This window comes from Denticeps clupeoides, chromosome 2 (assembly GCF_900700375.1).
Source record: "Denticeps clupeoides chromosome 2, fDenClu1.1, whole genome shotgun sequence".
Lineage (NCBI taxonomy): Eukaryota > Metazoa > Chordata > Actinopteri > Clupeiformes > Denticipitidae > Denticeps > Denticeps clupeoides.
The window spans coordinates 15848191-15870242 of record NC_041708.1 but is presented as its reverse complement, the minus strand read 5'-3'; the positions used below and the strand labels follow the sequence as shown (position 1 = coordinate 15870242).

General features: G+C 41.2%; 2 protein-coding genes across 2 annotated transcripts; both read right to left on the bottom strand.

The window, feature by feature from the left end:
- Positions 1 to 1009: 1009 nt before the first annotated feature.
- vapb (VAMP (vesicle-associated membrane protein)-associated protein B and C) lies at positions 1010 to 11748 on the bottom strand. The gene is made up of 6 exons (XM_028970065.1): positions 11550 to 11748; positions 9597 to 9749; positions 8569 to 8672; positions 8149 to 8229; positions 7619 to 7795; positions 1010 to 2195 (listed from the first exon to the last, which is right to left on the bottom strand). Exons 1-6 carry the CDS (start codon positions 11605 to 11607, stop codon positions 2028 to 2030), a joined length of 741 nt encoding a protein of 246 aa, XP_028825898.1. The 5' UTR covers positions 11608 to 11748; the 3' UTR covers positions 1010 to 2027.
- A 446-nt stretch (positions 11749 to 12194) lies between these two features.
- Positions 12195 to 21672, bottom strand: rab22a (RAB22A, member RAS oncogene family). Its single transcript, XM_028970218.1, has 7 exons — positions 21325 to 21672; positions 20003 to 20082; positions 19574 to 19655; positions 15535 to 15606; positions 15352 to 15458; positions 14128 to 14237; positions 12195 to 13894 (listed from the first exon to the last, which is right to left on the bottom strand). The coding sequence occupies exons 1-7, from the start codon at positions 21358 to 21360 to the stop codon at positions 13800 to 13802; spliced, it is 582 nt and encodes a 193-aa protein (XP_028826051.1). The 5' UTR covers positions 21361 to 21672; the 3' UTR covers positions 12195 to 13799.
- Between the last annotated feature and the right edge of the window lie 380 nt (positions 21673 to 22052).

Here is a 22052-nt window from a genome sequence, read left to right as displayed (position 1 = left end):
GGTCTGCTATGAGACACAGCAGAGAAAAAGACTGAATAAAGACATAACTGGTTAGATAACTCATGTAGAGTTTAGTGGATTCAGTGTGATTTTTTTAGATACTGTTGACATTGGCAGATGGGAGTTTATTTACTCTAAAAAAGCATGAAATTATGGAACTACAGATTCAAAATGATAAATATAACATAATTAGGTAAGTAGATGCCTGGTATATAATATAAAAATGAAATTGTGAAATAACTGTACATTTTGGTATTGGAATTTTGGTAGACAGCTTATTATTTTGAAATATATTGCATTCTGCTATAAAAAGTTTTGTGATAGTATGTCCCTTGTTCCTAACACAGTTTGGAAAAATAAAGCCCTAACACAATGATGGCCTCTTTGGATAGTGTTTGAAGGTCTAAAAAGTATTTACCTACTTTCAGGTCACAGGGGATACAAAGACAGCATGCACATCAAAATTTGTGTTTAAGTGATATTCAGTTACAGCTTATAATAGTTGAAAGAACGGTTTAGTGTTTACAATTTATTGCATGGGCTACAGTGTGGTTCCTTTCTGTGACCACATTATGAATCAAATATTTTATTTACATAATTTTATTGAATTCTTATTGTTGTTTTTAGCTACTCTCACACAAAACCATTATATTTGGTGGGTGGTATATGCAGTACAATCATAGAGAATAGAAAGAGTCCAGCTCAGGAAACCTTTAAGTAAGGTATTGGAATTAATATATCTGTAATAACAAGGTACTGGTGACCTAGTGTGTAAGGAACCGGACTAGATCCACCAAGGTGCCACTGAGGTCCTCTTGAGCAAGGTAAAGTCCCCACACACTGCTCCTTGGGCACCTTTCATTTCTTGCAGTGCATCACAATGACAAAAAAATCACTTTTTCTTAAAGATGCTATTGTTAATAGCACTCATCAGTCTGAATTCAGTACATTTTCCTCTACAGTCCCATCACGACCCACTGCCAACTTGCTCCCAAATAAAAACAACAACTTCTGTATCATTGGTTGAATTTATTAAGATGCTACATGGTTCGACAGGGATCTTATATATACTAATAGACTACAAGACTAGGAATATTCATCTTGTTATATGTTTTTATTTACATACAAAACAATTTCCCATCTGCTGTTGCCATGAAGAGGAACTGAGGCCTTAGCAAAGAGGCTGGAGAGCATCAATCACACATACAGAAAAGTTGGGAAAGATACAAACCCAAAAAAGAACAAACCATCTCAGAGCCATGGTCATTGTGCTGAACAGAAAGATGGTCCCTTCTAGAGGTTCAAGGATGCTCCAAAACATATCTTGTGTGCCATGCTACACACCATCTGAACTCAACTGAACCGTATGCTATTATGATAACTCAGTGTCTTGCCAATGCACCACTACTGTGTCATGCTAACACCATTGTCTACCAGCATCAACCACGCAACTCAACAGAGATGCACCATTCATAATAACTTCAACAGTGACTCATGCCACATCACAGTCAACCTATCAAGAGCCTCAGTAGGTGGACACAGCAGTTTTGATATAGCACAGAAACAAGTCAGTAAGATGGAAAAAAAAAATAAAAATTTGCACTCAAATGGGAGGGGATGGACAACATGCTCCAGGAGAGAGAGAAACAACTACATACAGTGAGGGAACGTTCTTGTGAAGAAAGACACTAAATGTAAACACCCAGACCATGTGATGGTGCATGCAACAAGCGAAGGCCTGAAGATCAAAAGGATGAAGAAATGAGTGGAAGTGTAAATTCAGCACATACATCATGGCTTTTACCCTTAAAAAAAAAAAAAAAAAAAAAAAAAAGTAAAACGTGGTTGTTTCTCTGCTCTTGTCCAGGATGTCTGCTCTGAAAAAGGAAACAGGTGGAGATGCTCCTTCATTTATGTGACTGAAAACTACTCAGGATTGGCTGTTCTCACAACAATTTCCAACACCGTCTCTGTCTCTCCCGTGTTGATGCATGTCGATGCATGCCGCGGCCTCCACAATTTGCCTCTTACAAAACCAGTTTCCCCACTATGACACCCACAACAAAAAACAGCACAATGAGTGCCACCATGCGAGCACTGAGGCCTTCCTCTTTCACCATTGCTGCTGAAGAAGACGAGGCAATGTGCTGAGATGACATCGGCACACTCCTCCTCATCCGCAGGCTGTCATCTTCCTGAATGAGAAACAGAAAAAGAACCATGCTGAGAAAAGCTGGCCATGTTGTATTTCCTGTTTTCCTCCCAATTCAAATAGTTCTGCAGGATCCTGCATAACCGGGACATGACAACCAGGCCACCATCCCTTAAATCATGGGTGGGCACATTGGAGCACATTGACTTTTAAAATTTGTGAGATGGGCCAGGCCAGCATCAGATACAAACATATCAGACATAAACATAAAAAAGGCATTAGTGTTAATATTTACCTTCACTTTTAATGGGAACAGTGTTATTTATCAGCCTTCACTTTTGGCATGTTGAGATGTGCTTTACATGGAGGTTAAACACAGTTTAGTGTAGGTGGGCGGTTATGATTACGGGTCCGCTACCTTAACCGCTAGGTCACCACTGCCACTGTCACCTGACCGCTCATTTACTGCACATGTTAGTGTAAAAACATGCTTACAACGGGTGATGGGTTAAAAACCTGTTGGGTTTTGGCAAATATTTTCAGCTCCATCCGCACCTAATGCACCACCTGGTGGAACGGCAGGCAGTACAAGACAAATTCAAATGAGAGCAGTCATAATCATGACTATTTAAAAAATGCTATACCAATCTTCAGTGGGCCGGATGTGGCCCACGGGCCGTAGTTTGCCCATCCCTGCCTTAAATCAACTTTGAAAGACTACTTCTGAAAGAGTGTTATGCAAGTGAGAGGGATCCTTATGCTTTTCTTTCAAACCCAAAGGTACCTCAAAAAACAGGGTGTGAGCCATAATAAAAAACAATAATACAAAAATTTATATACAGGGTTCTTACTAGAAATCTAAACTTATGACAACCCTGAAAAAAAAACTTAAATTCACGCAAGTCCGGGCCTGAGTAAAATGGGCTCCATCATGTTCTGGCATATATCTTCAGCTGTAATTTAAAAGGAGACAAGCCGCCGCAGAGGTGCTGGAAAATGGAAAACGCACATACCACACAGTACCATGTGATCCGAAGATACTAGACACTGCTTTATTTTTTACATTTACATTTACAGCATTTATCAGACGCCCTTATCCAGAGCGACTTACAATCAGTAGTTACAGGGACAGTCCCCCTGGAGCAATTTAGGGTTAAGTGTCATGCTCAGGGACACAATGGTAGTAAGTGGGATTTGAACCTGGTTCTTATGGTTCATAGGCAAGTGTGTTACCCACTAGGCTACTACCACCTTACATACCACTACCCACTAGGCTACTACACCCTACAACATTTTTAAATGAAACATTTTTAAATGTTGTAGTTGTAAACATACAAAAAAGTAGTCTTACGGGATAAATGCAGTACACGGGAACCATGTACTTCATGTTATACATTCATGTTTATCAGATTTCAATGACTTTTCCATAACTTTATAGGTTTATTTCATATTCCAAAACTATTCAAGGCCTGGAAAATTCTCTTTTCAAATACCATTACTTTTCTAGGTTTCAATGACTGTAGGAACCCTCTATGTACAAATCAAGGTATTGTAAATACAATGATGACAAATGCATAAAATTAATTTCTAAAACAAAACATTACACACATTTAATGCTATTTTGATGTTTATAACATATTTCTGAAATATCTTCAGGTTAAGACTGCTATGAAAGACATTATTTAAAAAAAAGGACATCAAGTCCTGGTTGATCAATGTAAATTAAGTTTGTCATTTCAGCTACATGCATGTTAGACAGTACATAGTGAAATGAAGCAATGTTTTTCTGGGTCCTGGTGCTACATGTAACATTTAAACAATTTAACAAAGTTATATACTGACAAAGTGCAAATCTGTGACAGACAAACTGAGCTACATTAAGTGCAACCAGTGAAATGAACAATAAATGTGAGTTGTTTGTTTTTTTTGCATACTGCTGTGTGTGTGTGTGTGTGTGTGTGTGTGTGTGTGTCAGTCCAAAGAAGAATGTCCCTTTGTGTTCCAATGTCTTATGGCCTTGTCTTATGGCTATTGCATAGTCTGGCAGTGAGGGCCCAAATGCTTGACATGGCGGCCCGTGCAGGAACATGCAGTTCCCAAACCAGAAAGTGGTCAGAAAACTCTCAATGGTCCCTCTATAGAAGGTGGTGAGGATGGGTGGTGGGACATGGGCTTTCCTCAGCCTTTGCAGGAAGTAGAGACTGCTTCGCTGTTGTTGGGATCCCAGGAGAGAGTCAACTCGTCGTTCTTGCTGATGAGACCCACCACCGTTGTGTCATCAACGGAGTTGATGTGGTTGGAGCTATGCATCGTTGCACAGTCATGGGTCAGCAGGGTGAACAGCTGGAGATGCTGTTCCCAATCCAGACCTGAATTCCTGAAGTCTATGAACAGCATTCCTGAATATGTGTCCTTATTTTCTAGGTGGGTGAGGGTCAGATGCAGGGTGGTGGCGATTGAATAATCCATGGAGCATTCGATCAATAATCAAATTGCTGTAGGTCCAGGATAGATGGCATATGTTTCATGACCAGCCTCTAGAAGCACTTCATCATGATGGGTGTAAGTGCAACAGGACGGTAGTCATTAAGACATGACACTGAAGACACAATGGTGGTGGCCTTAAGACATGTTGGAACAATGGTGGAGCTCATTCAGATGTTAAAGATGTCAGATAAGAGCATCTGCTAGCTGGTCTGAACATTCTCAGCCTGAATGCCTTGCTGCTCTAATGGCTCGAGACCCTTTCTGAACGCAGAGTCTCAAGCTTTAAGCAGTTCACGTACCTCTGCAGTCATAAAACAGTTTCTGGTTCGATCCAGAGGTGATGGACTTGAAGACTATAAATGTCATCAGTGCCTTTACTGATGTAGCTGTTGACCGATGTCACACACTCCTCCAAGTTGATGGTGTTGTTGCCATTTGTTGCAGCCTCCCTGACCATTTGCCAGTCAGTGCACTCAAAACAGTCTTGAAGAAGAGAGATAGCTCTTGCTGTCCAGGGTTCTCACCTATAGAGTCCACATATTGATGGACTTTAGGGAGAATGGACTCGAGATTTGCATGGTTGAAATGTCCGGCGACAATGAACAGTCCGTCAGGGTGTACATTCTGCAGATCACTAATACTTCTGTACAGCACTCAGAGCGCCTCCTCTGCATTAGTGCTGGGTAGAATGTACACTCCCTTCACAAACACGGAGGTGAATTCCCATGGAAAATAAAAGGGTCTGTATCTTAGTCACAAACTCCACCAGCAATGAACAGTAGCTAGAGACTAGCATAGAGTTCTGGCACCATTCAGTGTTAATGTAAATACATAAACACATATGTGTCTTTCCGCACAGCGCTGCATTTCTGTCAGTAAGAAACGCAGTAAGCCGTCTAGCTTAATGATGTGTCCGGAATTCTGTCGCTAAGCCATTTCTCAGTTAAAACAAAGATGCAGCAGTCTTTAGATTCTCGCTGGGTAGTACGGTGAAGTTTGACGTGTCCAGATTATTGTCCAGGGAACAGTTGTTAAATAATAGGATGGACGGGGGAGTCTGCCGGCTTGGATTAGCCCATAGACTAGCATGGGCCCCTGCCCATTTCCCGCGCTTCCATTTCTGTCGGACACCAGCATCATGCAACACTGGGGCCTGGAGGCCTTCTATCTGCAGCAGTCTGAGCAGGCGCAGTTATTTTCCTAAGTCATCCTGTAGGTTATTAGGATGACTAAGTTGGAGGAGTTTTTTCAGATTGTAGACACAGACATTGTTTTCCACACATGTCCAGGTGTTTTTTCTGCTGCTGAAATACAGAAAAGTACAAAAAAGCACCATTGTGGAACTGGAGAGGCCTGTGAGCTTCTGTTGCACCGCCATCTTGGTTGTTCATCAATACAATTCATGAAATGCATTTAAAACAATGCTTGCTGTCTGGTAATGAATGATATAGTGACGCACTAATATAATGTTAAAAAATGAATTTATTCTAAATGCATTTATAGATTTATTTCTCTTAAAATATGATTGATTCTGGATCTGAATTATCTGATGATTGATAACACAGATTACCACTTTGCTCAAACTTGCCCAACCCTTCCACCTTCCACTTCCTCCTTATCTCCCATAATTCTGGATTTGTGCAAAGACTAAGGCCCCATCCAGAGAAATTTCAACCCAGAACAGCTATTTTCTAAAATGAGTTCCAGGTTGAATGTTTTTTTGAGTATCCGTGGCATATTTGTGAAAATGGGGGCATATTAGCCCAAACTCCAACTGACCTATAAGCCCAATGAGTCATACATACAGTTGAGACCAAAATCATTAGGCCCATTATGAAATTAACCAACACTCTTGATTTCTCCATGAAACTGACCATTAACAAGAACTAGAATTTTATTGATACACCAAGTTAAAACAATAATTCTCCATTTCTGAGCCACACCTGAATGGTTCTAGCTGGTCCAAATTGCATGGTTTCTGAGCCTGCGCATTCACATTCATTCTCAATAGGATTGAGCTCTGGGCTCTGTGCAGGCCACTCTAGGATGTTGTTTTGCTATCTTGGAGAAACTGAGGGACTTATTTCAATGTATGCTTTGGTTCATTTTCTTGTTGGAAGACCCAGCAATGATCTTTATACAGATTTTTGCATATTCTCCGTCAAAATGTAAACAATTTTCTTTTTTCATGATTCCATGCACCCGAACAAGGCTCCCTGTGCCCGAGGCTGCAAAACAGCACCACAATATGATGCGCCCATCACTTGTTACTGTGGGAACTGTGTTCCTAGGGTTGAAAGCCTCTCCCTTTTCTTTGCCAGACATAAGCTACATCCATGTGCCCACACAGTTCCAGTATAGTCTCAGACTAAAGCGCAGACTTCCAAAACTCATCTGTACCTTTCGAATGTTCATGGGCAAAAGTCAAGCTCTGATGTGCCACTTTTTTAGTAAAGGAGCTCTCACAGGTGTGTCCCTTGAAACAATAACTCCAGAAAGTGCCAGGTCGGTGCACATTTCTAGTGAAAAGACATGGCCGAAGAACAAAGTATTTCAGATGTTTAACACACCATGGAGGAGAACTAGACACGAAACAAGGAGAGCACTTTGGTTGAGACCGGGGAGGTACTGTGCCACTTAACAGTTGAGAGGTTGGGGTTAAAAATGCATTTCGGCCATTCTCTGCATCTCTGTATGGTTGACAACATTTCAGATAAAGCTCCTGTGTGGACAAGTTTTTTTTTCAGAACAAAAGCATTCTCGTGTGCACAAGGTCTAAATTATGGACACCCAGAATGCATCTGATTCAAAATAAGCAAGTTAACTTTGATCAAATGACACTTTTAGTTAAAATGATCCTTATTACTCTTTTCTAAAGAACTGTGCTTCATGTGAATGGAATTATGTGTGATCAGGTGGCTTCTGATTTTAAGTTACTCAATGTTTGGTCATGAAGTAAATGAAGTCAGCTCAATTTACCCGGATCTGTCTGTTTTCCTCCCGTAGTCTCTGGACCTCCATCTGCAGCCGCTTACTCTCTTCCATAATGCGCTTCACCTCTCCATCATCCAGAGTCGATGCCACTGACTTCATGGACAAGGATGACACATCTGACTTCATGGCAGACGTCACCATCTTACTGTTGTCCACATCATGCTACACAAACAGATATTTCAGCCTTTAATTCAAAATTAGTTTTAATCTTACATTCAGATACACTTTCCCTCCTCTACTCCCCATGATGACCAGTCTTCAACATAAAAAAAAATCATAATCGCTCAGCATTCCTGTTATCTGTATTTTGTGAATGAACTGTGAACTAAACTCACAAAATAGAAAAATCAGCTGCTCAGGCATGTAAATGAATATGAAATGAACATTTCCAGAATAACTGGAGACAAATGACGTTGCTGTGTTTTTGTGTTTCCATGCTAAATTCTGTCGTTTACATTCTTGTCTTGCATTTATTTTTCATATATATCTATATGAGATAGAGAGGAGGAACTCACCGTTTTCTCATTCTCTACTGGCATCTCAAACACACACCGGAGCTTCGAGTCCATCAGCTCATCCGGCTTTGCCTCCTTCCACTGCGTGGGACAGACAAAAAGAAAAATTGAGAGACGGGGAGAAGACGATCTCTGACCCCACACACATGCTGTAGAGATCTGATAGTTTCACCCTGGTTCTGCACCTTCCGTATACAATGCCAATTTCTGAAAAGTTTGACACTCCGTAAATGTTAATGAAACAAATGGTAGTCTTTTCCTGATGTTATCAATCTTATGTTTTGAATAAAGAATTGGTCATCTTGTTTGAATGTCTTTTAGTTTCCATTTTATTGAAATTTATAGAACATCCCAACTTTTCAAAATTTGGGTTGTACATGTTTATGTGAACTGAGCTCTGATTGGCTGCTGATCACTCACCACTCCCTCCATATCAGTCATGTCAGGTGGGGCAAGCAGTGATTGCACCATGAACTTGTGTTTGCTCTTCTCATTGGGGTCGTAGTCAAATGGCTGCAGCATTACTGGGGGGATGGGGAAGAGAGAAGAGCAATGACAATAGTCATGTGACCCTGGCATAATGGATCAGATTTTGTAATTTATTAATAATGCAGCTAACAACATTTCACTTTTTCCACTAACTACACAAAACTGTGTGCACCTAAGAGTAATGTGTGTGCATGTCTGAGGGGACAATGAGCATTGTCATGAGTACAAATTGCTCCCAAATACAGTTAAAAGCAAGTTATATTTACTTCACATTTCTGTATTTTAGAATATTTGAGAAAACAAACTGCAATATCACAAAAATTTTGAATTTAATACAACCCCATGCAGAGTGACCAAAAACCATCCACAGTACTGTGTGCTTATTTATTGTTTGCTGATAAAGTTTCACAAATTTTGATTTTCACAAATCAAGGAATGAAGATTTAGTACAAAGTCCCCAAAAAGAAATAAAAGCAGTCACAGGATCAGACCCCGTAATCGGAAGGTTCCTGGTTTCGAATCCCAACCTGCCAATGTGCCACTGAGCAAATAACCGTCCTCACATGCTGGGTTAAAAGGAAAATACATATTTCCTTGTGTGCATCATTTGCTGTGCTGCAAGTGCTTAATAATAACAAGCACTTCACTTTCTGGGCTGCAATGAGTATCTGACATAATGGAAATTTATGTTACTGCATACAGAAGTATTTCTATGCCCATGTATCATTTTTTATTTTTTATAAATTCTTGGGTCGGGCAATAATAAGCCCAACACCTGTCACCTGGGTAACAGTTTTTTTTTTTCCTCTTACATGCTATATAAATAGCAATCAATTGTAAGTGCATCGTAGATGGATAAGTGGCTACAATAGACAAGGTAATTTCCTTCACAAATACTTTCCCAACTAAGTAACAATATGTGTCTATGCTTTTTAATGCAAGTCCACCGATTTGCTCACCTGAGATGTTGATTGAGGTTCCTGCATCAATGACGCCACTATTGGGTCGAACACAGTACCGCCTTGGAGCGGTCGTCTTCACTTTAAAGCACACATTCCTGTCTGTGGGGTTAGCTAGTTTCAAGGTCGCAGTGACCACATCTGTGAAGGGACCTGCAAGGCGGGCAATTGTCAAGCCAGAACAGTTGTGGTTTTACAGATTACAAATTCATGTAGAAGCACTTCACTGAATCCCCAAGATGCAGTCAAATATCCAGTCTCTCTCTTGGACTCGGCAGACAGAAATCAAAACATTTGCTGAGGTTCGTAGTTTGGTTCATCTGCTGAGTCTCTTGTTCATGGACTCCACCAGATCCCGGAAGGAATCTGCTGTTGTTTCTGGCACCAAGCAATCAGAAATGTGTCCTTTAAAAGGACCTCTGAAAATTATTATTTAACATTAATATGAGTTTGCCTAGCCTGTCTATGGTCCTGCAGTAGCTAGACATGCCGATATATGCTTTGGCCATTCTGCTTCACTGTTCAGAGAGCGGCAGCTCAGACGGTCGGATCTGGAATTAGTTTATTCTGGAAAAACGCAGATACGACTTCTTGTTTGAGCCAAACATTGTGGTTGGTTCCCCTCCAACTTCTATAGACTGCTCTCCTCCTCGTCCTGCTACAGACATTGTCTGAGTGGCTAAAAGTGGCTGTAATTCTGCACCACGGCTGAATTTTGGAAAGAGACTTCAGATACAGTATTATCATGTCAGGAGACCTTTCATTCCTGTAAGTTGGAGAGAGCTTCACCTCTGAGAGGGTGAAGCTGAGAATTTGGAAATCAAGTCAAAACCTCAAACCATTCTCAAACAATTTCTGCAATGTGCCAGGTTACGTTATCCTGCTGAAATAGGGAACTGCCTTCTGCCTCTGAGTGCATGATCCTGCTTCAGGTCATGAATGAAGAGAGCACGTGTCAAACTCAGACCCAGGTTGCCTGTGCCAAAGATAAGCATCAGAGATGAGCACCGTAACCGCTCGACTACAGGGAAGTGTAGTGTCTGCTGAAACCTGTTCACGCCATTCTGCAGTTAGATCATCAGCAGGCTGAACGTGGCATGGCTGAGGGAATATGCTGTATTATTAAAGAGTAAAATACAACATCACCCAAAACTCCTAGGGAACCAGGGCAGTAGTTGGCCTAGTGGGTAAGGAAGCGGACTCGTAACTGCAAGGTTGTGGGTTTATATCCTGAAATGCGAAGTGCTACGGAGATCCCCTTGGGCAAGGTATCGTCCCCCCCACACTGCTCAGCAAGCGCCTTTCATGGCTGCCTGCTGCGCACTAAGGCTGACAGGTTAAATGCAGAGGACAAAATTCTTTATGTGCTGAGGGTGTGCTGTGCATCACTTTCACTTTTTCGCAACTTTCATTCATGGTGGGAGTGTACATGACTGGACTGTGTATATTTCCTCCACCACTTAAAGTGGGTGTGGCTGCACCATCTGCCTGCTATACAGGGATAACTGGTCATCACCCCAACAACCGCCACCTTCTCAAGAAGCTACTGCAGTGTGTCTGGCATTACATTGCGAAACGTCAGACGTGTTCTGCGCGTTTCATCCACGTGACGGACATCAGCAGACATGTTGGCGCGACAGACATTTGACTTTGTTGCTGTTACGCTGCTCTTTGCAGCTCGTTAGCGAAGAAGCTAACGACAGAGGCCGAGCTCCACGCCGCCCCAGTGAGGGGCCCAGGGATTTAGGCCGAAGCCTGAACAAAGCCGATGTTGGCGGCCATCAGGTTGGGTGACAGCCTGCTGGTCCTGTTACGGAACTTAGCGGCTAACAACAGCCGGGTCTGCCTGTCGGAAGGAAGGCCAAAAACGTCCTCCCTCTCCCTCTCCCTCTCCCTCTCCCTACTCCCGCTCGAGGCCGGGCTCTCCTCCCCGAATCCCGCCCCGGAGCCTACCTCGAAATTTCAGCTCGTGCTGCGGCTCCAGCAGCAGAACCTGCTCCTGTCTGGCCATGGCGCCGATGACGCCTGGACTGTCGTACGGAGGACTGGGCGCGATTATCCGCTAGCCGGGCCACTCGAGCTGCAAGCCGCTGTTCTGCTGCAGCTGGACGCAGCGGAGGAGCGCAGCGCGGCGTGACGTCACGTGCCAGACTGAGGGCTGGGGGGGTGTGGCGAACAACCGAAACGCTGTCCAATCAGCTTGCTGCAGGGTTAGTACCTGTACACAGGTAGTTGGCCAATAAGCCCGACACCTGTCATATGGGTAACGGGTCGAAGGGATCATTTTCATGTGAGAAACACAATAAAGTTCATGTATCATAGTGCTTCAGGAGGACTAAGTTCCCTTATTGGCGCAACCGGGTGTAGTCTGCTCCCAGCTGAGAAAACAGGGGACGTTTTAAAACACTGAGTGGTCAGCACAATTTAAAGAGCATCACACAGTGCCCTAGCCCACCGCACATTCCGGTAGTGTCATATTCACCCGCACATGAATATATATATATAACCAGAAGTTGACGGTCACTGGGGCGACCAAGCCAAAACATGGTGCTCAGTTACTGCTCAAGCTGAACAGAGGCACAAACACAGCAAACTGCAGACAGTTTAAACCATTGTCTTTATTGGCAAACAACTTGGCTTTAACCTTTCTGCACAAACAAAAACAAATGAATTTCAAGCTTTAAACCAAGAGCCGCCTTCATGGGAAAAGATATAAAACCGGACAGAAAAAAAAGCACAGGATTCACGGTTAAATTACTGCATTTTATACATAATGAAACGTAAATGTAAAAGGTTAAATATACAACACTGCATCTATCTTCATACATACAGATCCTTTTCTGCTGTCTACAAAGGGAAAAGTACACAGACCTGTCTCTGCATGTGTCTTAGGTCCAGCCCAAGACGATTATTTTTCACCATGTTGTTAAACTTAACTTGCAATCCACTAAAATCACTGAGAAATCAGATTTCAGACAGCTAGGTAGAGCTTATTACTGGCGGCTGCTGTGTTCTGCATCCCCCGTTTCACTGCATTGACAATGGTGATTACTTATAATGTGATTGGTTATAATGACATACAGTTTGCTGTGAATGGGGGAAGGCCTGACCCTACATCATATTGGATCATGCATGAGTTCAAAGTGCTGATTTAAAGTACCTAAGAATCTTCCCTTTCCTCCAATGTAATTGCACTGTTCTCCACAGACAATTCACGACTTTGTTCACACACAGTAATTATTCTACTGCTAGGATGGTTTTGGAGAGCTATCTAAATAAAGAGATGTTAGCTCCATTAACAGAAATTTGAAAACAAATATTACTGGACCCCTACTTGGGGTTATTAGTCCTAACCTAACTGACTCGCCAGTTTTGGGAAACAGGTTCTCCATGAACAGCACAGAGCAGTCTTGCTGCATATAGATGACAGAAAGTCTGTACACCCAGACATTTCATTATCACCCATTTCAAAATATATCTAGTGTGTTAAAAGGTAAATATGGCATTAAAAAGCAGAATAAACTTTAAGAAGTGTGGGCCAGTTACAGAGAAGGGAGCAGGAAACAATCAAAAGAACTGGGGGTGGTTTTGATGCAGGAATCAGCTTTTTGAGATTCAAAAATTACGATCAAATGTGTATTGACATCTCTTCTCAAGTGACCTTTAAAAAAGTGGAATAATTGTTGGCAGTGGACACAATGTGAAGAATCACTTTTATGATTTTTGGCAACAAATTAAAAAGCAGGCCAAGAATACAGCAGACCTTCCTCTACCTTTGGAATCTCCATAAGCAGGCTTCTGCCCATTTCCCATGGTCTGCAGTCATTCACAGGCAAGCCCATTTCATGTGTAACAGTCTTTTCCTCCTTCATAAGATCTGAAGCTTTATGACAACAGGGGCTCCAGAGGCTCAGAGATGCTGCCAGTTCAAAAAACGTGAAAACGGTAAAATATATTTTAAAAAATGGTGACCAGGCTAATTTATAACTTTGTTACAGACAGTAAGCAATTTCGCAGTAAGCAAAATGCTAACGTCATAACATGCTGGAGGGCATGGGTGAGGGCTGTGCTCCTGGAGTAGTACTGATGAGCATTATTGCTGCAGGAGTGAAAATGTGACTCCAGTTCCCAGCATGTGTGTATATAAAGTGAATCACTGCTTTAACGGTTAGGTACTGTGAGTACTCAGTGCATGTGTGTGCATCAGCAGCAGGTGCGCTGTGTTTCAGATGGCTGCCGACGAATCTTAAATCCTTTTACTGAAGAACCCCCAGCATCCAAAACAGGGATCCTCTGACCTGCATCACAAACACAAACACATAAATAACACTGGTCATAAAACAATTGAAACTGAGAAGTTATTGCATTTTGTCCTAAATTATCCAGGCCAGCACTCAAATAACGCTCAGTACAGGATTATTAATATGGCTGGTGATTTGCCTGGAATAAAACATCTTCAGATCTAAATTCTACTTTAGTAAAAGCAGATTGGTGCTACCTACAACTTTATATTGAACACAACTCTACTCACTGATCTCTATGAAGACTTCATTAATGTTAATTGCATTTTTGGCACTTGTTTCCACAAAGATGGCATGAATGGAATCAGCATAGTCTTTGGCATCTTTCTCTGTCACCTCTCTGAAAGAACCACAGAAAGACAGGTCAGATGATATTGCAGCTCAGTCATCTGATGTGTGGTCAGTTTTATTCAGCAAAGTAAAATTTGAGACAAAAAAAACAAAACTCTGCTCATGCCAAGGACAAAATTATGATGAGTAGATGGTTTGTTTGTAGCATTTCTCAAACTACTGTTCTTGTGGGATGTTCCTGGTCCACAGTGATCAGGATTTACCAAAAGGAAAACTGGTGAACTCTACAGTCCCATAATTCCTAGCCCCCTAGGAATTATGGGATTTAATATTTTTGAAGTAATGCTCGGAGTGCCTATGTATTGGTCAACAATATTTTTTAAAACTAGCAGAATAACGGGTAGAATTCCAGGATGCTTTTTCAATGTGATTGTGTTGCACTGTACCCAGATACAAAGCTGCCATTTCTTTTTTGATTGGCTGGTAAGTGACAGGCTCTATGATTCAAATGGGGATGTGCTTCTTTCATAGTGAGGCGTTACTATGCCTCCATATGGGAGATACAGGAAACAGAAACAGAGATATAACAAAAGGATGCAGATGGAATTTTTAGTCTAGTTTTTATCTCGTAAACCATACTTAATCTGGTTTTTATTAGTCAACAATATTGCATGATATATTTCATTAGTCATGGCCACCACTTATGTCTTGTCTCTTAATCACATCAAAAAGGTTCCTCATAAATTTCATTGATAAAAACACCACTATTTGCACCAAAGAATACTCATCTCAACCATTGACTAGATCTTACATCTGGCAGTATATCTATCCACTCTATTGCATTCACATACCATTTCACCTAGTCTGCATGCTTTTGAACACTGGGAGGAAACTGGAGAACCTGGATGCGCACGCACACACACACACACACACACAACCTTGGTGGTGTGAGTCCACAGCACTGGCTGCCAGACCAATGTGTGGCCTAGTCCAATGTTCACCATCTGATTAAATATCTTTTGAGGTTTAAAAACATTTTATACATGCAAAATTTAACAGCCATATTCTGGCATAGGCACACTAACCCCCAGAACATTGAAAGTCTTTGGCAACATGCAAGGGGGTGACAGTAAGCATTCGGGTCAGATGTAATCAGAGGTCACCTTGCATCAGACAGGTCACACTTGTTCCCAGCAATGGCCACAACAATGTTGGGAGGGCCGTGCTGCCGAAGCTCCTTCACCCAGTTTTTCAGTGTCTGGAAGGATTCCTGGAGGATGGAGAGAATAATTATAAAGATTTATGCATTCACAGAGTGTGTGAATGCATAAAAAAAAAAAGTTTACCTCTTTAGTGATGTCATACACAATGATTGCAGCCGCTGATCCTCTGTAGTACATGGGAGCCAACGCCCGAAACTGGGAGGATGGGGGAAGAACCCAAGGTCAAATGTTGAAATAAAAGGCTGGGAAAATGAAAATATCTGATGCCAGTTCTTAAAGATGTTCCATTTCCTGCCCTGTAATAATGAGCTTTTGCCATGAAATGGGAACAAAATTAAATAAGACCAACATACTGTAGATACATGGTCAATAAGATGAACAATCAAGGCTAGTCCATCCAAGGCTGCAGGTGCTTAAAGATTCTCTCGCACACGTCTCCATGTGTCCATTCCAGACTTCCCTTCGGAGCAGCTTCCCCTCCCTCCTACTCAAGGGTCATTGTGTGCCACCACAGCTCACCCAAGCACACACTCAACAAGTCATGCACCATTCTGCCCAGCCTGAGCTTTCTAAAGAACTCTGCCAAGAAAACGCTGAGCCAGACCAGGCAGACCCCATGGCAAGCCTTCTAATGGATGAAAAAGCACCGCTCTGGGGACAGGGACAAAGACTTCCTCTTCACCTTGGAAATTACACATGCCTGATTTTAGGATAACAGCAAAATGTACATTTATGTCAAACTGTTTTCTCTCTTAACACCTCAACAGTGCAATAACAGTGGAATTTATAATCATAGGTGTAAATGGTATGTCTGTTATCCTCTACAGAGGGTCCAGGTTGCAGGTTATTGTGATTGAAACACATAGGCTATGTAAGCTGTTTGTGAGAAACTCCATAGGTTCACAGGCTGTTTGTGTTTCCACACATTTAACTGTGTGAGTGTTTGTGACAATCTATAACAGCAAAAATTTACAATTGTGTGAAACTTTTTTTCTACATAGTAACCTTTAGTGGTTAAAAGATGGAATATTTTTTTTATCTGTTTTGAAAAACCATTTAAGTCGGTACAAATCCACAGGGTGGAAAGTTTGTTTTAATTACATTTTATTTATTATTCGGCCACTGTTGTTGATTAGTATATGCAAATTCGCAGAGATTTAAATTCCCTGATATCACTTTAAGCTCTCCTCTCTATATTTATGTCTTTGTGTTGCAATAATCAGATCATTATGGTCGTATGTTTTTCTAATTTGGCTCTAATATACAATGAATACTGTTTTACTACATCTACAATCTGTATGCAAATCTATAATCCTCTGACTTCATCAGACTCCAGACAATAAACCCCAACAACTGTTTAAAGCCTTTGATCAAGTTGGATATTCTCTGTATGCTGCTGTGTTTGATCTCGGTCAAGAAGGCAGGTTCCCTGCAAGTGTGATTTCTGACGCCTGAAGATCATAAAGGTCACCACAATCAGATGCCCAATCATGGACAAATTGTGATCCCCATAGAACCTGGATCAAGTGACGCAGGGGATCAAGCGGCCATCTGTAAGAGGTCCATGGCAAGAGGTCGCAGGTTCCAAGCAAAAATAGGCCAGCCATTTGCTCGAGGTGTCATGACGAGAAAGACAAGACAGATACATCAAAGGAAAAAAAAAAAAAAAAAAAAAAAAAAAAAAAACACCTCCATAGGGGGCTCTTCTCCCCCAGCTTTCGGGACTTTTCTCTCCCTGCTTCTTGACTGCCAAGCTACCTCTCTGCAGATTGGTTCCTGCCTTTTCTCTCTCATGCTTGGGATAAATAAATAAAAAAAAACTTGTTGGCTTTCATGCAGGTGGTGGGAAAGGCCACTCCACCTACAGTTTAGCAGCCACCGGAAAAAGAGCAAGGAAGGATGTCTCCTTACCAACCTGATGAACACCTGCACCTCCAGGGGTTGGCTAAATGTCCTACTCGTCAATAGACTCAAGCTCGTCAAAGTCCAGTTCGAGGCCGAAGCAGAAGGTGGCGAGATGGGGAAAAAGCCTCCACATTGCACATTTCCATGTGCTTGGCCCAGTCCAGATGCCCCTCCGGATCAGCCGCTCCTGTCTCCTCAGCCTGGAAAGGTCCAGTAGAGTTTGAGAGCAGAGGGTCATTGAACTCAATCACGGCTTGTCCCCGCTCCAGCATCGCCCGTCCAAGCTGGCGTCCGTGCCAGGCTAGCGTGGACTATTCAGAGGCAGGCCAGGCATGCCTCATGGCGATCCCTATCATGAATACAGAAGCCACAGCCCTGAGGACAGGGACAAACAGTGGACTTCCCTTTCACCACTGGAGCAGACATTGTTGTGGAATTTCCCCTAAATAAGCACTCCGCAGAAAAATCAACTCACCCAAGAGAGGCTGTTGTCAGTCAAAGCTGAAACATGTAAAATCCTGAGTAAAAACACCATACCAACTGTAAATTTTAGAGATGGGAACAGGTGTAGGGCTGTTTTTCAGCCTGCACTGGTAAACTTCATATAATTGATGAGAGGATGAGAGGATAAATAGAAGAATGCACAAAGACATTCTTGATAATCTGCTGCCATCTACCAGGATGAAGATGAAATGAGGGGGGGATGTTTCAGCAAGACAATGATCCAAACACACAGCCAAGTACATTTCAGAGAAAAGGTCTAAAAATACCTAGAATAAAACCAAACCTGAATTTTAGAGAAAAATTCCTGGGTCTAGTTTTTCCCCACACAGGAGTAGCCTTGAAGCGGTCCTTGCCAACAAAGACTAGTGCTGCACAATTAATCTAATCGCAATCGTAATCGCGATGTCAGTCTGTGCGATTACATGAACGCAAAAAGCTGCGATTTAAATGATTAGTACGTGGATTGGATCGGATATGTTGCCGATCCATTCTCTCATTCTCTCAAAGTTTGCGAGCTGACTGAAGTCTCACATCTCACGTCTCACATCTCAGTCGGATGTGACGTGTTTGGTCACATGACTTTCGATTCTGAGACATATGGTTAGACGGCGCATGACGCGCTGCATCGTACGTCAACGTCGCCGCCATATTGCGATAGGCTCTGCTGTGGCGTGAAGCATATACATGTCTATGGAGAGACGTGCATAAAAATGCCTCACTCTTGTGCTGCTTGGGGCTGTACAAACCGCTGTACGCTCCAAACCAGATCCCGGGGGATTACATTTCATACGTAAGGCTGGACAATTGTTTTGTATATATTTGGCCATTATAAAATCCCGTTTTATAAGTTTTAACCTTAGCTAAGCTAGGCTAAGATAGCGAAGCTATGCATTCCTGTGTTCAAGTCAGCCTCCAAACAACGTGGCCAAATATAATCAAAACAGTTGTTTAGCCTTACCAGGGTTTGTCGTTCGACAGTAATGTAAAAGAGTTTTTCTGATTATTTAATTTTGTAGAATATTGTATTTTGAAAGCACTGGGCATTTCAGGTTGTTATAAGTAGTTTGTATGTTTCACTTACAAATTAAACATTTCACTATTATTATGCAACTTTTCATTGATATACAATCAAGTGTCCTTTATCACATCGCAAATCACAATATTGATATCGCAATATGTCTTTTTCCCCAAATCGTGCAGCCCCAACAAAGACCTATATATACAAAGTATTAAATACATTTCAGTAAGTTTGTTCAATACCTTACTTGTGACACGTTCAGCCCTAATTTTACCTGCTGTATAAAAATACGTACATGATCAAATGGTGATTAGTTTTTCATTAAAGAAAAATCTATTCCTTTCATGTGCTTCTAGATAAGGGCATTGTGCATATGCCCTTATCTAGAATTACTTACAATTAGTACCCACAAAGAAAGACAGTCAGGGTTTAGTGTCTTGCTCAGGGAAACAATGGTAGTGGTCTAACTGTGGGATATTAAAAATGCTACCAATGCTAAAATTTGATTTAAATTGACCCTGTTTGAGTGTTAATAGCTCAGCCACGCCCACTCCGATTGCTTATAAAAGTAATAGCACACGTCACACAATTTTTTATATATACCTTGCAGGTGCTTGCTTCAGTATATCCCACATTAATGAATGAAAAAGAGACTATAATAAATATATATAAATAATTCATGTCACCCTCAAGGGTTTCTGGCTGCAATATAAAATTGTGAAGATGTCCACTTACCCGCTCCTGTCCTGCTGTGTCCCAGATGAGGAACTTGTGCAGCTCATTCTGGTACTGCACAGTCTTGGTCATGAAGGATGCCCTGGTAGTGCATTACATTGAACAGCTGTTACTACTCTACAACACACATTACACCATTACTCTCAGCTGCACTCAGAACAGCAGAAGATAGTCAAACTCAATATTACATAATAAAATATAGCCCAGACCACCAGTCACATTTTGTTTTTTTGTTGCATTTTTCAGATTGGTCCACCTTGGACGAATGATTAAAAGGACATGGTTTTCTGATGAGGCAACTCAAAAAAAGGCCCTAACACTTCATATGTTATTTACATATTTTGACAAGTGAAATAATTATACAGTCCAATATATTGTTTTTTCCAAGGTGACCCAAACAGAAGTCAGTATCAGCCTGAGCTCACATACCCAATTGTAGGATTGATGTTTGGATCAAAGCTGTCCTCAACAAAACGCCACACAATACTGGATTTCCCAACCCCAGTGTCCTGCAAAACCAATAAACCATGTAAGAAATACTTGAAAATTTTTTGGTTATTAATGCATCCAGCCAAAAAATAAATGATGAAATCAAATCACAGGTTGTTTTCCATTTACTGTTTCATTGCACAAATGGTGATCTGGCAGTGGTACACCATTTTTATCATTTTTACCACATTGTGTCTTTTTAAAGGGCAAACTAGTGAAAGACAAAAACTAAACACAATGCCCATGCATTATAGATGGTCAAATTTTCCATATTACCTTCTGCCACAACTTTTCACGCTTGTGGTTAACACTGTAAGATGACAAATACTACTTTTGCATGGAAATTAAAAATGTTTTAGGTCTGAAATTAAAAACACAATGTTTTTTATTTTTAATAAATATGCATGTCATCAACGCCTACCTGGGTGTAGATCTGGTTAAACACAAAAACACATCATCACTGTCCAATGAGTAAAATATTAATATATTTTATATATAATTTATATATCATTCAGATCAAAACATAAGGAATAAATGGAAAATACAGTTGAGGTACAATTTCCATTTACAAACATCAAAGCGAAAATGGGAAAACTGATTTGTTGCTTTTTTTCCCAATTAGTTTTTTCTCAAAAAATAAATGGAAAACATTTTGTGATCCTATCTCAATAACATTGTTTCACATTGAAAATCGTTTGGACGCGGTAAACACAGATCATTTAGAGACACAAATTCAGATAAATTCAATGTGAAGCACCCTCTCAAAGAGTCCATCCGACTATCCTGTTACAGAATAAAACCAGACTAGGTGGAAAAAATACATTTTATGTGAGAAGGTGATTCATTCAAAAATCCAGCTTTGTCAGAAGCGAGAATGTGTTTTATAGAAATTAGAGATATGCAGAAAGCAACAAGTTGATCCACAAACGTATGTATAACAAAGGGAACTGTATTTAAAGTCATGACAGTGTGTAGAGCAAAATAAGTGATAGTAGTGCACCCCTCTACCAGTAAAGCATTTTTAGAAAATCCAGCAGAACCTATTTAGTCAGACATTCATAAAAATATGTACTGGATGAAAATAAAGTACAAGGCATAGACCTTTTTCAAACTGTTAATAATATAAAAGAGTAATTGAACACTATCTTAACACAGCAGTGGTCAGAACTACAGCATGGCTACAGGCTAAAGAAATCCACGTAAACTTGATCTACGATCAAAACACGGGACAGTGCAGTCATATCATCAAGTTCATAGCTTACCCCGAGAAGGCAAACTTTCAGCTCTCTCAGCGTCATAGCGATATCAGCAACTGGCTGGCAATCATTAACATCACACAAACTTTCACAAGCCTGATCAATTAAAACACATCCAGGATAGGGTTAGCCAGACAGCTAACTAAGCCCAAAACATTAACATGCGAGCGGCAGACTCGTCTACTCAACACGTCCTTTGAAAAAATCCGTTAGCAGATGAGAACAGAGCTGTTCGCTAAATGAAAATATTACATCATTTTCGTGCGGCAAAATGTCAATCGTGAAACGACGCTAAGTGCACCCAGCTGAGGGCAGCGTCGCCATTTTGAACCACGGAGGGTCACGTGACACGACGGTCTCCAGTTGGCAAGAACAGGGCGGAGCCCCTTCTCTGCGATGTTCATTAACAGTACATGAGATTTAAAGCGCCAGTTTACTGTGGACTGTAACTTTACACAAAAAGACCGAAATAAACCATTTCCGTGCAGTTTTCTCAGCAACACCTACATCTACCCCTTCCCAGATTCAATGTTCCAGTGTTCCCTCTCTCCTATATTATACAGCAAAACAGATAGGAGGTTGTTTCACTTTACAAGCAAATTTTAAGCATTTGTTATTTAAGGACATAATTGTTTCAGAATAGACCACATAATTACACACTGACTATGCTAAATGTCCCTTTTTTATATTTTTAGAATGATGTCATGTATAATTATTCTATATTATTGAGAATT

Excerpts from the sequence above, each read along its gene's own strand:
- vapb (XM_028970065.1), bottom strand. The coding sequence starts at position 11,607 with ATGGCCAGACAGGAGCAGGTTCTGCTGCTGGAGCCGCAGCACGAGCTG. Across the intron at positions 9,750-11,549 it reads GCACGAGCTGAAATTTCGAG|GTCCCTTCACAGATGTGGTC; the intron begins GTAGGCTCCGGG and ends CCCGCCTTGCAG. Across the intron at positions 7,796-8,148 it reads CAGTAGAGAATGAGAAAACG|CATGATGTGGACAACAGTAA; the intron begins GTGAGTTCCTCC and ends CTGTTTGTGTAG.
- rab22a (XM_028970218.1), bottom strand. The coding sequence starts at position 21,360 with ATGACGCTGAGAGAGCTGAAAGTTTGCCTTCTCGGG. Across the intron at positions 15,607-19,573 it reads ACACAGCAGGACAGGAGCGG|TTTCGGGCGTTGGCTCCCAT; the intron begins GTAAGTGGACAT and ends CCATCCTCCCAG. Across the intron at positions 15,459-15,534 it reads TGTATGACATCACTAAAGAG|GAATCCTTCCAGACACTGAA; the intron begins GTAAACTTTTTT and ends TCCATCCTCCAG.